A 16,970-nucleotide genomic window follows, 5' to 3' on the forward strand; every position below is an offset into this window, starting at 1 on the left:
TTCAACTATCTCAATGATGCTATGTTTGCTAAATTCCAAAAATTACATAAGGATAAAGGCTATTTAAAAAGTTACTGACCACTGACTCACCTGACCAGGTCTTGCTTTAAAATTTTCTTTGACCATTCGGATTTCCATGACATCTGAGGGATGACTTATGACTGAAATGATGGTGACTGGCTTATTGCTCCGGATATACCTGTAAAGTCTTTCGGCACAGTACAGGCACAAAGGTCCAGAAATCCAAAGCCAAGTCTAAGATAAATTTTTGAAAATATACTTCAAGAAATACTCATAATGTAGAAATCTACACCCAGCCCAATTGCTTATTGCATACATTACGGTAGTAGTATTTTAATTTGTATTTTAAATAAGAAAACATAATAAATGAATAAAAAATAATAGATGCTCACTATCATTCAAACAAACAAAAGTATAAAACAAAACAGAAAGTGATATCAAGACCCTACCCTCAATGTCATGCTCTGGATGTAACTACCATGAACAAATAAGTGTATATTCTTTCCTATACCTATATACAGATATATTACATATCTGTAGGCATAGAAACAATATATTTAATAAAAGAATAAAGGGGAGTTAACAATCTCAGATGAACCTGGGGATAATTTTAGAAATAAAGTAACTGTCTGAAGTTTATTAAATAAGAAAACCCTAGCTTTTTAATGTACATAAAATACATGCATAAGATACATACATATAATATGTATACATATGTTAAACATGTATAGCATATGTGTTTAAAAATGCACTATTCTAGGCATGTTGTTTACCACTTACTTCTATATAATAAGAACATAAAATAATATTTATAATTTGGAAACCATGACAATTTTGAATATGTGCTGCATGGTTAACCCTGTTCCCAGGATACGTGCAAACTTTGGGAAGTGCAGAAGCCTGTGGGGCTTACTGTTCTCCTAAAATTACACACTTTATCTCTCACATCCCTTTGAGGCCTCCAACTAAAACTTGTCTTAATGGTCACTTTTTCAAGTCTCACTTTAGTTGTTTCAAATCTTCCTTCTTTCATGCAGACAGATCATGCCTCTTCTGCATATAATAACATTTAGCTCCACACTGTGTTATGAGTAGCATTGCAAGACAAGGTCTGCAATGTAGTAGCCTCGTACCTTTGAGACAATCACTTACCCTTTGAGTATCAGGTCCTATGTGAGCAAAACGGGAGTCACCATACCTGCCCTGTCTAATATTTGTGAATATTATGTGAAACTCAGAAAAGTTCTGAAAATTATAGAGGCTAATAGAGATCTAGAGGATTATTATTAATAATAACAAACACAAGACTAATACACTATTCCAAAGTCATCTACAAATTCATTCTACCTTTTGACTTCTCTTTCTTCTCTTCCTAATAGAGACATTTAACATCACTGTTTCCTACTTCTACTTTTTATGAAGAATAAATGGTGTAATTTGCATGGGGGCAGTTCCCACAGGCACAGAGGAAGATAAGGGCCCTTATTGAACTAATTGCTGAATACTTATGGACATTTACCAGGAGCAGGCATATTAGTCAAAGACCTGGGTTTACGTGCTTGCTCTGCCACTTACTAGTTTGGAGACTTTGATCAAGGTAAACACAATTTCTTCATCAGAAAATCGAGGATGATATTAATTACTTCAAATAGTCATTGTGAATATTGTAAGAAACATTCTGTATGTCTAATAAATGTTCTGTATTAGGCATACAGGACATTTTAGCACAATGCCTAGCAGATAATATTAAGCATTCAATAAATTGATTTTGCTATTTACTATTTACAATATTATACACAATATTATAATACAATAAAATAATAATTCGTGGTAGTAGTAGTAGATTTTTTTTACTACTATTTTTATTATTCAATCAGCTTCTCTCAACTGATGGGAAAAATATTTGTCATCTCTTGACTGCAAGCACCAATGCTGTTGTATGCAAAGGTCATATGGTCAGTTAAGTAGAAATGTTATATATCCTCTAATATCATAGATCTTTTGCATTGAACTGTCAGGTACCTGTAATGGAATAATAGGTACTAACTTACTATTGAAACATCCTGAAATATCCTATTAGGCATGAATATATAGCTTGAGAAACACGTTTATATGTGATGTTGATCAGTCAAATGGAAACAAACTTTGTGGAGATCAAACACAAAATTAATCTGACCTGTGGAAAATTAGCTTGGAATCTGGGCTCTTCCATACAAATCTTCACAAATGGGTTCTGGGTAAACTCTTCTGGTTTTGAAAATTCTTCAGGGAAAGGTTCATGAAAATGTTCTGAGAAATATTCTGGTAAGGAAATATTCTGAGAGCTGGTTCGGTTAAGATTGATGCAGCCGGGAGGGTGGGTATCTAAATTAATTTGATACTTCAGCAGCCCTCTAAAATTAAATTTAAAACAAACAAACAGAGAAATAAAAAGATTTGAGATCAGGGGACACGGTAAAAGAAAATAACGTTTTTCTTTTTTTTTTTTTTTCCCGAACTTTACACAGCTTTTATCTAAAAAGTGTTGCTTATGTATTATGTTAAGGAGAAATTGAAAAATCTTAAAACATTTTAAGAAATTCTTTTCTACAGGACCAAAACAAAAATGTTAGCCCTGCAAACAAATGCTATAAATATATGGTAGAGAAGAATACATGCAGTCTCTCCAAGCATTACTGAATTTGACAGCCTTTACTTCAAGACTATTAGGCATTCATACAATCGCATACAAGCTTTCACTTCAATAAACGGTATAATGATGAATATTTTGCTAGATCTCCAAACATAAGGGAAAAATACAGGGATCATATTTAACTTGGCCAAGCCTGGATAAAACAAGACTTGCTTATTTGCAGAGAAATGTTAAACAGAAATAACTGGAACTGGAAGTTTGTCTCTCTTATGGTCTGAAAATAATGTATATACGGCAATCAGTCCCTAAATCTGCTCACTTTTCAATTTCTCCATAGACAGAACCACATAAAAAGTTCAAAATGATAAATCATGCAGGAGAACCCACACCATAAAAATCTTATTCTGATTGTTTATTATTTTGTTAGAAACCAAGACAAACCACTCAACTTTCTGTGTTCTGCCTCTCTTATCAAGAAGTGGTTAGCATCTACCTCATAGGGATAATCCATAAAATGACAGATTGTACAGAGCATCAACAAGATCACTGCTGCATAAGCAAATATTGCATGACAAAGTAAGATTTGGAAATGCTTGAAATTTTTGCAGTGTATTTTATTATTTTAAAGAATACTGAGGAAAAATTTATTTCCAAGATTATCTGTTCTTGGTTGGCTTACAGCGCATGATTTTTAAATTATCCTTCAGGCTCCCAAATACTTAATTTTGGTAGCTTAATCACCGGAGGTCAGGAGTTCGAGACCAGCCTGACCAACATGGAGAAACCCTGTTTCTACGAAAAAACATACACAATTAGCCGAGTGTGGTGGTGCATGTCTGTATTCCCAGCTACTTGGGAGACTGAGGCAGGAGAATTGCTTGAACCCAGGAGGCGGAGGTTGCAGTGAGCCTGAGATTGTGCCATTGCATTCCAGTTTGGGCAACAAGAGCGAAACTCTGCCTCAAAAAAAAAAAAGAAAGAAAGAAAAGGGAAAAAAAGTATATTTTTAAGTATGTCATAGCTATGATGCTTTTACAAAAATAGTATTTTTAAACAAAAACTGCATAATTATACTAACAGATCCATATATGAAGGTTAGGAAAGCAATGACCAAGTCAGTCTCTGGTGGTATTCACTATCTCCTCGTCTTGATTACTTTCCTTTCTTCCCTCTTTGCTTATGCTCAATTCCTTTTTTAAATTTTATTTTCTTCCTTAAAACTAGTCATCATGAAGTCATTAGGGAGCATTCAGTACATGTCAGGGGCATGCATTACATGACACAATAGTAGACCGACCACACACACACACATACTTTTTTAAAAAAGCAATACAGTAGATATTGCCTATGTATGAGATAAATTGATAAATATTATACAAATATGAGATGAATTTTTGTCACTAATCATTTACAAGTTTCTAATCACACAATACAATTGCTGGGATATTATACTTAGACAGCCTATGAATTTGATTCAGCTGTCTTTACATTAATAATTTAGCCAAACCTTTTGTTCCTATGGACCATCTGAAGGATAGTGACTGACAGTTAAGTAGGTAAAAAACCCCAAGCATTTATTCTACTGGCCAAAAGTTGAGCAGACATGAGCATAATGCACTTAGCACTACGCCAATGGTTCTTCAGAAGTCAACAAAGTCAAGTCTGGTTCCTAACACTCCAGGAACTCATTATCTAGTTTGGAAGATATCTTCGAAGAAGCTGAACATAAGTGAAACTACAGATAGTAACTGGAGTAGTGTTTTAATACAGTTTAAAACACCAGGTCTAGCCCAGAGAAATTTATATACATTTTACATTATCCTCACAAAAACTGCATGAACTAGGGTTATTATTCCCATTTTAAAATTTAAAAATTAAAGTATTTTAAAAGATGAAATAATACCCCAGGGTCACACAGCTGATAAGTAGCAGGTCAAGATTTGAATTCAGATCTGATTCAAATTCTATGCTCTTCACCTCTCATGATATATGACATTAGTTCACTGAATCCTCACAACATAAATCTGAGAAAGGTAAGGAAGGGGGAAGATTAATACTTGCTAAGAAAGTATCACATCGGTAATCTTTAGAACATCTGCTTCTCATTTAAACTTCAAAACAAAATAATCACACAAGGTAAGTACTTTTATTTCTATTACACAGATGAGAAACCTAACGCTTTCATTTAGGTAACAGATTAACTAAGTATAGTCAAAGCATAGGATTCAGAAACCTACCTAGCTCACTCCATGTCCCTATGTCATGCAAAGCAAATCAGATGGTTAAAGAAGTAGACATTGTAAAGGGGTTCAAAATAAACAAAAGTCAGATTGTGTGTGTGTGTGTGTGTGTGTGTGTGTGTGTGTGTGTGTTGGAATGGGGCTGCTTATAATTTAGGGTCCTAACACCAGGCAAATTAATGTCGTTAATCCCTTCTTCTGTCATAATAACATTCCAGTGGACATAACTCTACCATGTTCTAGGTCCTTAGAGTAGTGAATGTTGTTACTATACAGTAAAGTTCTTCAGGTCAGCCCAATCAAACAGTGGTGCTGTTCTTGGCACATAAAGTGGCACATATTATTCTAAAATTCTTTTTAATTTTGAGAGCTTTGTGTTATTTTAAGCTACACTCAAGCTAAATAGCATAGGCTATCTCTGTCTTTAAAACCCATTAAAACTGTCCTTACTTTGTCTTCTTTTTTTACTTTCAGATTTCAAACTTTATTTCAAGACTATAGTAATAAAAACAATATGGTATATACATAAAAACACAAAAAACAAACAGAATAGAGAGCTCAGATTACTTTGGCTTAGTTGTAACTGTTGCTACCAAAGAAATATGGATAAGATCCAAAGACAGACAATGATTAAAAAAAAAAAATCATTCATCAAAAAAACTCAAGTATGACATCCCAGGTCATTTGGCTATAATTAGGTGGTGAGAGTACTGAAAGCTCACTGGAAGGCAGGTTTTTAACTCAGTATTGAAAGGCCATATACCAGTAAAAAAAAATTGTATGGTAAAGTTCAGTGGCCTCAGATTGGGGGTACTTAAATATCTCCCAATACAATAATGTCAGTCAGTGGCAGAGCTGGGATTGAAAGCCCAGTTAGTCTGAATCCAAAGTCCATGCTCCTTCCTCTGTACCAGGCCTATTCCCCTTGCAGAATATTCATATTACTTTATGGATAACTTTTAAATTGAAAACCAATGTATATATTGAGCAAAATTGGATGGCTTTATATGGCTATAGACTTAGAAAAGGAGGGAGTATATTTTATCAAACCAATAATTTTATGTGTTATTTTCAAGCTCAATTGAATGCAGTAACTTAATTTTTCATTGTATGAGTAAAGAATAAATGTGCTCATTTCTTTGATATTAGTGCAGAATTTCTTAGAATTCTTACATTTGAAGGCCATTACAACAATCTTTTTCTAAAGAATATTGAATAGGAATGTAGACTAGATATTATGGATATTTGGATTGACAGAAAAAATCTGATATTGTCTCTCTAATGCATTTACTTCACTGTGGCCACATTTATTAAAATTTGAGGCACGTGTTCTATATGATTTTTATGGTGTTTTAAATTCCTGATATCTTTATTTATTTTAGATGCATGCCTTTCTTTAAAATAGAATGCAATCTTCTCAAATGTAACAGAACCCACCTAAGATAACACAAAGCTCTGTGTCTATTTGCCAAACAATCTTGATCCTGCTTCTTGTCGGACACCACCACTGTAATATACCTCTCTAGACATATTATTTTATTAATTTTGGAACCTTATTAGTTTCAATATTATGGTCACTGTCTTCAAAGGCATGCACAATCTAGAGTAGCACTGTCCAATAGAGCTTTCTGTGATAGTGGAAATGGTCTAAGTCTCTGATCACCAACATAGTAACTATTAGAGAAAAGTGGGCTATTTAGCAATTGAAATGTGGCTAGTACAGGTGAAGAACTGAACTCTTAATACTATTTCACTTGAATTTAAATTGAATAGCCACAGCACAGATATAATGGGTCAAATCTGACATAAAACCAAAAACAATAATTAAAAAGGGCAAAATGATTAATGCCATATAAACATATGATAACCTCTTGAAAGTACAGCTGGGTAATTAACTTTGATTATAAAATTCCAGAAAGACTTCAGAGAGAAGGAGGCAACTGAAGGATGTGGAGATTCCAGGGGTTAGAGAATAGGAGGATGGCATTCCAATATGAGGAAGCCAGATGCACAAAGGTACTTGGTTTATTCCTGAATTAGTAGAAGGGATCATATTTTATGCATTTATCCCTTATACATTCACACTCACTGCCAAACCTCAGCATCCCTCTAATACCTTTCTTGCACATAATAGATCTCTAATGCATTTCTAGTGAAGTGATTTTAAAAGCAAACAATAAACACATAATTTGTTTTAATACAGCAAGTGCATGTAGGAATCAAAAAGAGAGCATTCTTGTATGTATTGTTGTAGCTTTCGTAAATAAATGCTAAACAATTTTAAAGCAAAAAACAAGAAGGGAAAAAGACATTCGTGAATGGTAAACTGAGAGTCTTGCCAAGTTATAATGACAGGGCGAGGGATGAGGAAAGGAGGTGCACAGACTATGTGGAAATATAAGTGTTTATTGTTAATTTTTTAAGTTTCATTGTATGATGTTCCAAGGAGAAATTTTGAAGTATCTGTGAAATGTCTAGTGTTCTCCTATCATGAGAAATAAAGGATTTTATGGGGTTCCAAAATTGTTTCTGCACTCATAAGGATCTTAACATGTGCTGTCAACATTCAACCACGTTTCAAAGTTATAGGTTTCTTTTTTTCCCCTTGTTTCCCTCAAGAGGCATTATAGTTATCCTATCTGGGTTTTTTGTTTGTTTGTTTTGCTTTCTGTTTGTTTCTTTGTTTTTAATATCCAGCTGTGACAAAGTTACATAAAATAATACAATACATTAAATGAATCCTACTAAGTAACAACATGATTTTATGACAATCAAAACATGATTTTATGGCAAAAGATAAATATTACAAAATACCACACCTGACAAAAGGACAATCACAGAATCATCCCTACTTTAATTTCATGTTAAAAATATTCCACAAATGCAGTATCACTTATGTGACCTTTATATTTGTGGTATTTTAATCTGTTTTTAAGGAGGAGAAAAAAATTCTTGTCCCCTAGGGACCTACTTTTTTCCTAATATTCTATCACGTGATTTTTTTTCTTTATGGTAAAAATATATATTGATTCTGGCAGCTATTTTTACTTTGCTTCAAGTACAAAGAAAGAGATTAATTAAAAAAAAAAACCAAATTGTATATTTTAAAATTTATTGCAGTTCTCTAACTTCTGTGGACTCCACTAGAATGTACACTTCTTAAAGTCAAGGGTTTATCCTGCTCCATTGTTATTTTTCTAGTGCCTAAAACAGTGCTTATAACTTACAATAAGTGCTCAATAAATATTCGTTGATTAACTTAGTGACCAGAAGTGTATAAACAACTTTTGTTGTGATTGTTGTTGAAACACGTGATTGGGAAGTCATCTGGTTTTAACAGATATTTGAGCTCATTTTCAACCTTCAAAAAGGAGGTCTATATTTTAGCAAATGGCATGTAGTAACATGACAGTTATTAAGTAACAGACAGTAACATTAAGTAACAGACAATGATCAAGAGAGTCAAGTCTACTTGTTAGATGCATTTAGAAGTAGAGCGCTTTCCTAAACTAAAAATCCAGTGTGCTTCAGGAAATCCTAAGCATCTGAGTACCTACCCTACCAAAGCTTTTACTCCCACCCCCACTTTGTTTATCTGGCCTAACAGAGTCCTTGCCTCTGCCTTCTTTCCTGGCTCTTGCCTCTGATAGCTAAGAGTACTGCTATCTGCAGCTTAACCACAGCAGGAATCGTGTCTGGCTCTTACCGGTAGGCTTGTCCAAGCTTACAAGATAGGGATAGCATCATGTGTTTGTAATCTGTGCAGGTGCAGTGGACCTTGCTCTTTAGAAAGACCCTGCTATTGGTTTACTGCTCTGTTGTCATCATCTCCAAATGCTTAATAATTTTTTGATCAAAGAATCCCACATTTCATTTTGCAGTGGGCCCCGCAAATTAAGAGACTGATTCTGCCACAATATCTCTGCAGCTGACTAATGTATAGCCTAGGGTCTTAAGGGCTTAGAATCAACATTTATAACTTCCTTGAGTACCTGAAGTAAAATAGGTCATTCCCCTAAGTTTCCTTAACCGAAAGAGAAATTGTACCTGTTCCTCTCTACTTCACAGGTATATAAAGGGAAGAGCTTTGACCCCTTGCAAAGAAAAAAAAAATAAGCATACATTACTTCTTAGTATTTCCTCAGCTTTCATGCTTTACTAAAATGACAGTGGAGGATAAAATTATTATTTCATGTTTCAGAAAAACAGTACTGTGCAGAAAATGTTTCTTAAAATAAATACAGTCCTTTTCCTTCTCCTTTCCCCCAACTTTCTCACCTTATAATTCCAGCTGTAAACACTTGCTAATATAAAAAAATTCTCTGGAGAGAAACTGAGATAAAAATCATTTGAAAAAGTATTTGATCTAAGGTTCAATATGCCTGTCTCCAAAATTGGGGAAAAAATAAACTCGCAGTTTGGAAGTTTAAAAAAATCCATTAAGATATACAACTTATAGCATAAATGGCTTCATGTACATAAAAATGCTCTCTATATGCTATATCTAAGTATATAAGTAGACATATATACATATAAACTATAGAACTATAAGGCATCTTTAATGGGAGAAAATATCACATGACCTTGATCCCTACTACCAACTGGCTTACAGCATAAAATATCAGCAAATGTGAATAAACCATAAGATCTTAGCCCATAATTACTATAGAGAAATACTACTTTTTACATAAAATTAAGAAATCCAATGAACAAAAAATTGGAAGTTGGCAAACAAAACTGGAAGTTGGCAAACAAAACTGGAAGTTGGCAAACAAAGGATATAAAAGTAAAAAAAAAAAAAACTTTATATAGGACATTGTATTTATTAACATATTGAAAATATGTAAATACTATGGAGGAGAAGAATTTGGATTCCATCTAAGAGAGATCTAATTATTCAATAATATTTTTCACCTCATATATTTAAGTGAAAAATTGAAGAACTAAAAAGTGAAATAAAACAAATCAGGAGAGCTAAGGCTGAGCATGCTGGCTCATGCCTGTAAACCCAGCACTTAGAGGTTGAGGTGTGAAGATCACTTGAGGCCAGACTTTTGAGACCAGCCTGAGCAACACAGAAAGACCATGTCTCAAAATAATAATAATAATAATAATAATAGGCATGGATCATTTTTTCTTTCAGAATTTTTAGCCACAGAGATATACAAAGACCCCCAACAAAACTGTGCCAGTCTACAATATAATCAAAATAGTCAAGATTTAAGAGCTAATTCCTCTGACATGGGAATCAATATACTAGTTACCATAATAACTAATTACCTAGATAAGACTAAATATAAACAGTAGTTACAAAATGACAGTCCAGGTTATAGTTAAACAAGTTTAGAGATTATCCTTTATTGTCATCTGTAATGCTTTGATACTTAAGGAAAATTGGAAGAGCCTAGAAGGACAACACATTCCTAGCTTAAACTAATTAATGCAATGCAGCTTCATCCAGTAAATATTGAGTGGGTGATATGTGAAAGGGATTCCCTGCATAAAGATGGGTAATAAACACTCCTATCTCCAAAACCACTATAGTTTACCTAGGATATGGCACAATGTTCTATTTTCTTTTTCTTTTTTGGGTTGGAACTCACAGATACATAAGGAGGTTAGGGAGAAGAGAACTCGGTGTTGCCCTGCCACAATGAAAAGCAACACCAGGAAGAACTCAGCCAGAGCCCACAGAGGGAGCATTTAGACCCAGTCCTAGCCTAAAAGGAATTGCCCATTCCAGTAGTCAAAACCTAAGTCCCAGCAAGCCTTGTCATTTTGGGTTAAAGTGCTCTGGGATTGTAAATAAACTTGAAAGGCAGTCTAGGTCTAAAGGACAAAAATTCCTTGCAAGTCCTGGTGCTGTGCAGGGCTCACAGCCAGTGATGTGGGGGGCACACATCCCAGTGAGACTCTAGCCAGAGCAGCCAAGGGAGTGCTTGTACCACCTCTCTACCAAGCCCAAACAACACAGCTCACAGCTCTGGGAGAGATCTCTTCCTTCTGCTTGAAGAGAGGAGAGGGACGAATAAAGAGGACTTTGTCCTGCCTCTTGGATACCAGCTCAGCCACAGTAGGATAGGGCACTCAGCAGAGGCCTGAGGCCCTGATTCCAGGTCCTAACTGTTGAATGACATTTCTAGACACACCCCGGGCAAGAAAGAAACTTGCTGCCTTGAAGAGAGGGACCCAGATCATCTTCTGACTAAAGAGCCACTGGCCCTTGAATAACCAGCAGTGGTATCCAGGCAGTACTCGCCATGGGCCTTGGGTGAGATTCAGAGATGTTCTGGCTTTAGGTGTGACCCAGCAAATTCCCAGCTGTGATTGCTGTGGAGAGGGACTCCTTCTGCTTGAGAACAGGAGAGGGAAGAGTGAAAGGGACTTGTCTTGCAGGTTACATACCAATTCAGCCACAGTGGGGTAGAGCACCAAGCAGGGTTCCCTGATTCCAGGCCTTGGCTCTCAGATGACATTTCTTGACCCTCCCTGGGCAAGAGGGGAATGCATTACCCTGAAGTAAAAGTCCCAGGCTGGGAGGCATTCACTACAAGCTGACTGAGGAGCCCTTGGGCCTTGAATGAACGTAAGTGGTAGCTACGCAGTACCTCACTGTGGGCCTGAGGTGGGTTATATTAGTTACAAGTCTCATTGTAACCACAAATCAGAAAACATACAACAGATACACAAAAAATAGAAAAAGAAGAAATTAAGACATACCCCCAGAGAAAATCACCTTCACCCAAAGGAAGACAGGATGGAAGAAAAGAAGAAAGAGAAGACCACAAAACAATCAGAAAGCAAACAAGAAAATGGCATGAGAAAGGCCATACTTATCAGCAATGACATAGAATGTCAATAAACTAAACTGTCAAATCAAAAGACATACAATGGTTGAACGGAAAAACAAAAAGACCCAATGATCTGCTAGTTACAGGAAACACACTTCACCTATGAAGATACACACAGACTGAAAATAAACAGATGGAAAAACATATTCCATGCCACTGGAAACCAAAAAGGAAGAGGAGAAGCTATACTTAATATCAGACAAAATAGATTTCAAGACAAAAACTGTAAGAAGAGACAAAAAAAATCATATTGTGATAAAGGGGTCAATTCAGCAAGATGATATAACAACTGTAAATATTTTACACCCAAAAGTGGAGCACACAAAAATGTAAAGCAAATATTATTAGAGCTAAAGAGAGAAATAGACTTCAATATAATAACAGTTGGAGATTTCAACATCCCACTTTTAGCAATGGGCCGATCTTTCAGACAGAAAATCAATAAATAAACATCAGACTTAATCTGTACTATAGACCAAATGGACCTAATAAATATTTACAGAACATTTTATCCAGTGGCTGCAGAACACACATTCTTCTCCTCAGCACATGGGTCATTCTCAAGAATCATATGTTAGGTCACAAAAAAGTCTCAAAATGTTCAAAAAATTGAAATAATATCAAGCATCTTTCCTGACCACCATGGAATAGAACTAGAAATCAATAAGAGGAATTTTAGAAACTATACAAATACACAGAAATTTTACAATATGTTCCCGATAACTGGTGAGTCAATGATGAAATTACTGAGGAAATGTTAAAACTTTTTGAAATGCATAATGGAAATACAATATAGCAGAAGAATTAAACTAGATCTCTATCTCTTCCTAAATTAAAAAAAATAAAATTGATTGAAGGCTTACTCTAAGATTTGAAACTATGAAACCTCTAAAAGAAAACACTGGGGAAACTCTCCAAGAGACTGGACTGGGCAAAGATTTCTTGAGTAATATCCCAGAAGCACAGACAATCAAAGCAAAAATGGACAAATGGAATTACATCAAGTTAAAGAGCTTCTGCACAGCAAAGGATACAATCAACAAAGTAAAGATCTAATCCAAAGAATGGAGGAAAATATTTCCAAACTATCCATCTGACAAGGGATTAATAACCAAAATATATAAATAACTCAAACAGCTCTATAAGAAAAAAATCTAATAATTGGATTTAAAATAGGCACAATACCTAAATTTACATTTTTCAAAAGACATACAAATGGCAAACAGGTATATGAAAAGCTGCTCAACAACACATCATCAGATAAATGCAAAGTAAAACTACAATGTGATATTATCTCACCACAGTTAAAATGACTTATATTAAAAACACAGGCAACAACAAATACTGACGAGAATGTGGAGAAAAAAGAACCCTCATACACTGTTGGTGGGAATGTAAGTTAGTATAACCCTTATGGAGAAAAGTTTGGAGGTTCCTCAAAAAACTAAAAACAGAACTAACATATGACCCAGCAATCCCATTGCTAGGTATATACCCAAAAGAAAAGAAATCAGTATTTAAAGAGATATCTGCAATTGCATATTTATTGTAGGACTATTCACAATAGCCAAGATTTTGAAGCAATCTAAGTGTCCATCAACAGATGAATGGATAAAGAAAATGTGCTACATATAACGATGGTGAACTATTTAGCCACAAAAAGAAGATCCTCTCATTTTCAATGATGTGGGTGGAACTGGAGGTCATTGTGTTAAGTGAAATAATCAAGGCACAGAAAGACAAACTTCACATGTTCTCACTTATTGGTGGGAGCTAAAAATGAAAACTGAACACATGAAGATAGAGAGTAGAATGATGATTAGCAGAGGCTGAGAATGAGATGGGGAGAAGTGGGGATGGTTATTGGTTATAAAAATATAATTAGATGACTACAGTCAATGATAATGTATTGTACATTAAAAAATAATGAAAACAGTACAATTCGATTGTATGTAACACAAAGAGAAGATAAATATTTGAGATTATGAATATTTCATTTATGCAAATATTATCATTACACATTGTATGGCTGTATCAAAATATCTCATGTAGCCCATAAACATACACACCTACTATGTATTCACAAAAATTAAAAATAGAAAAGTTTTTTAAATGGAGAACATCATATAGACAACAATAAAAATATATGTGTATATATATATGTGTGTACATAGTGTCAATTTTAGGTACAATAGCTAATATTTTTCTTCTAATAGGTCTGGGAAATACAATTATTTTTCTTTACTTCTAGAAAACTGATTTGTCCAAGATTACATTAGTGATTTTCTAGGAATCAATCCTGTTTCTTCACTATTATAACACAGGGCATTTGTTTCACTATATTTAAAGTCAAAATACCAAAATGTGTGGGATAGCAAAACTATAGTAATTCACAAATTGCATGCTTACTCGAGTTTGTTTATGTATTTACTTTGGAATTCCATTATGAAATTCATCCCTCATATTTGAATAATAACTTGACGGGTAATCTAATATTTAGAGAAAATTCATGGCAAAATTCTAAAAGGTATGGGTTTTTGAAATCTGTGGACTTAATTTATTTTTCTATATGATGAATAATGTCTTTTCCCCATTGCCTTCTTTGCTATGTTTTGACTTAATCCTTTTATTAAGACACTCTGGCAATAAAATACTGATAAGAATATCTCTTCCACAGCATTTTTATCTGCTCCAGTCTAAATCCTAGTCTTCTTCATTGTTATTTTCAGGTTACATGGAAGAATTCTGGCAAGTAAAGTATCACGTAAATATAACTTTATTATTAGATTTATTATAAAGTGATTACATTATATTATAAAGTTATTATATTATTATGTATCTTAACAAGGTCAAACATTTTAGGAAATATTTATAAGGCAGCACCATAAAGAAGGCATGTTCTTCTTACTCCATTTTCTGGGAGCTAGTTAAATTTCACCTTCAAAACTTTGAACTCTATGTAACCTGAATCAAAACTGAACTTTGTATTCAAAACAGGCAAACATATATGTATATATACTCACCAACTTACATAGATAAATAGAAAAATATATCCTAGATTTTTACATGACATAAATATTTTCAATTCACAAGCAGGGGTACTTTCTAAATGATGAATAAATAATTCAATAATTCAAGAAAAGGGTAGAAGTTAAATTCAGGGGTCAAACTTCATGGGCTCAATCTTAGTTTTTTCAGGTATTAGCTGTGTGGCTTTGGACAGTTACTTTAATTTAATATTTTATGTTTTAACTCCCCATCTGTAAAATAGAAATGATGGAAGAACTTATAGTACTGTGTGTATTAAAAACAAAAAACGAATGTCTGTGTGTGCACGCGCGTGTGCACGTGTGTGTGTCTATAAAGTGCTAAGAATAGTCCCTGTCACATATTCAACATGTCTCAAATTAGGGAATTGTTATGAATAGTATAATTATTATCCTCTAAAATGATAAGGCAATTATTAAGTTGTTCATTATATTTGTCAAGTTCTCTTCCCAGTAGCCTTCATGGGAGAAAAAAAATGACCCGGTGGCTTTTATTTTTCCCACAATCCAGTGTTTTTAACTCTAAATAAAACTTAAGCAGGCTATATAAAATGTGTCAATGTGATATTAGCTATTATAGCTCTTTGGTTAAAATCTAGCTTTAAAAACTTCAGTTCCACATTTTTTAAAACTTTTTTTTAGCACACAAATTTTAGGATGTCTAATGAAAGTTGAGAAACCTTCTTTTATACAAAAATGTACATATGTGTCTCAAACTTAAACATATACTTAAATATGTAGATATATGTGTGCATGTATTTCAGGAATTAATGAATCCCTGAATCCATTCAATGATTCCTAGGGATTATGTAGCCACGTTAAAAACTCCTATCTTATGGAAGGAGAAGTAGAATTTTATGGTAGAAATAATGGGCACCAAACTGATAACGAGTATGCTAGAATCATTAGAAACTAGGCATCTAGGAAGTATTAGAACAGGTCATCTGTATCAGTGACAGAGAGTTTATAAAAGATTTTTAACCACTGTCCTGAACACCCAAATCCTCAGCCTTCTAATGACCATGGCAATGAACATCTAATTACAATTTCTAAAGTGACACAAAGCTAGGCAAACCTACAGTGTGTATTATTTGAGGGTTCTGTTTCTCAAATACACATGCAGAGCCCCTATTCAAGGTAAGGACTCCTTTTGTGGCTCTAGCTCAAAGTCTACATTAAAACAGTGCATTAGCCTCTCTTAAAACTTCTCCCACTGCCTCAGAATAGGTAGGATGCCTATATGATCTGGTCTTTATATAGCCAATGCTGAATTATCAATAGCATCCCCATTCATTCTCAAAAGTATCTGGTTTGCACAACAAATTACATAGTCACTGCAAATGTACAGGAAAGAAATGAGAAACTGAAAAGAATGTAGAGGAAAGTAAAAATGTTCTCCCTCAGTGCTAGAATAGGATTGTTTAAAATACAACTAGTGGGCCTTCCATTCGAAATGTAATGTGAGTTTCTAAGAGGAGCAAGTGCCTCCCACCAGTAGTAAGATGACCAAACCTTTCCCTGTACCACATCAGTGTGAGTGAAGGGAGACTTCCGTGAAAGTGGCTTCTAAAAGAGAAGATACTTGGGAATCAGCAATTCTTAATGCTTCATTATATTGCATAAATATCTCTATCCCCTAACAGTATTTCCTTAATATCCTCCTCCTGAGGCCCGAGGCCATAATAGAGGGAGGTTATTTCCCAGTCAGCACAATAAGCCGACTCCCACAATATCTTTCTAACCCTGGTTAACGTCTTGAGTCTAAACTCCTGTGATGCTCCCTGTTAAACTACCTGCCTGTGACACTGCCTGGGGTTCATTAATGCCACTGTCAACAAATTCTGCCCACTGTGTTCCCCTGGCATAAAGAATAAATGTTTTTAAAAACATGCACATAAAAATACTCCTTTTAGATTTCCAAGAAAAAAAAAATGATTCCAGTAGAATATAAATCATGCTCTATGATTAACTCTTGCTAACAAGTAGTACCAAATGGCAAGAGCTCTGCTTAAAAGAATACTTCAGGTATCATTCACATAATAAAAATGATCTGAGAAGAGCAGCAGAGCTAGCACAACGAATATTTACACTATTAATGTGCTGTCATTGCCATTCAAACATTTGAGGAGGACCTTCCCCTCTATCATTTCCAGAATTATCACATTATAGTCTCTCTCGC

The 16,970-nt window shown here is 34.5% G+C and overlaps 1 protein-coding gene across 8 annotated transcripts in view; it reads right to left on the reverse strand.

The window, feature by feature from the left end:
* Positions 1 to 16,970, reverse strand: part of NOX4 (NADPH oxidase 4) — a 191,954-nt gene that overhangs the window by 95,648 nt on the left and 79,336 nt on the right. For all 8 annotated transcript variants that reach the window (XM_050755530.1, XM_050755535.1, XM_050755531.1 and 5 more), the window contains 2 exons: positions 2,198 to 2,414; positions 91 to 255 (listed from right to left, as the gene is read on the reverse strand). In XM_050755530.1, coding sequence (XP_050611487.1) covers positions 91 to 255; positions 2,198 to 2,414 — 382 coding nt within the window. The remainder of the gene's footprint in view (positions 1 to 90; positions 256 to 2,197; positions 2,415 to 16,970) is intronic.

Source organism: Macaca thibetana, chromosome 14 (assembly GCF_024542745.1).
Source record: "Macaca thibetana thibetana isolate TM-01 chromosome 14, ASM2454274v1, whole genome shotgun sequence".
In the NCBI taxonomy this organism is placed as follows: Eukaryota; Metazoa; Chordata; class Mammalia; order Primates; family Cercopithecidae; genus Macaca; species Macaca thibetana.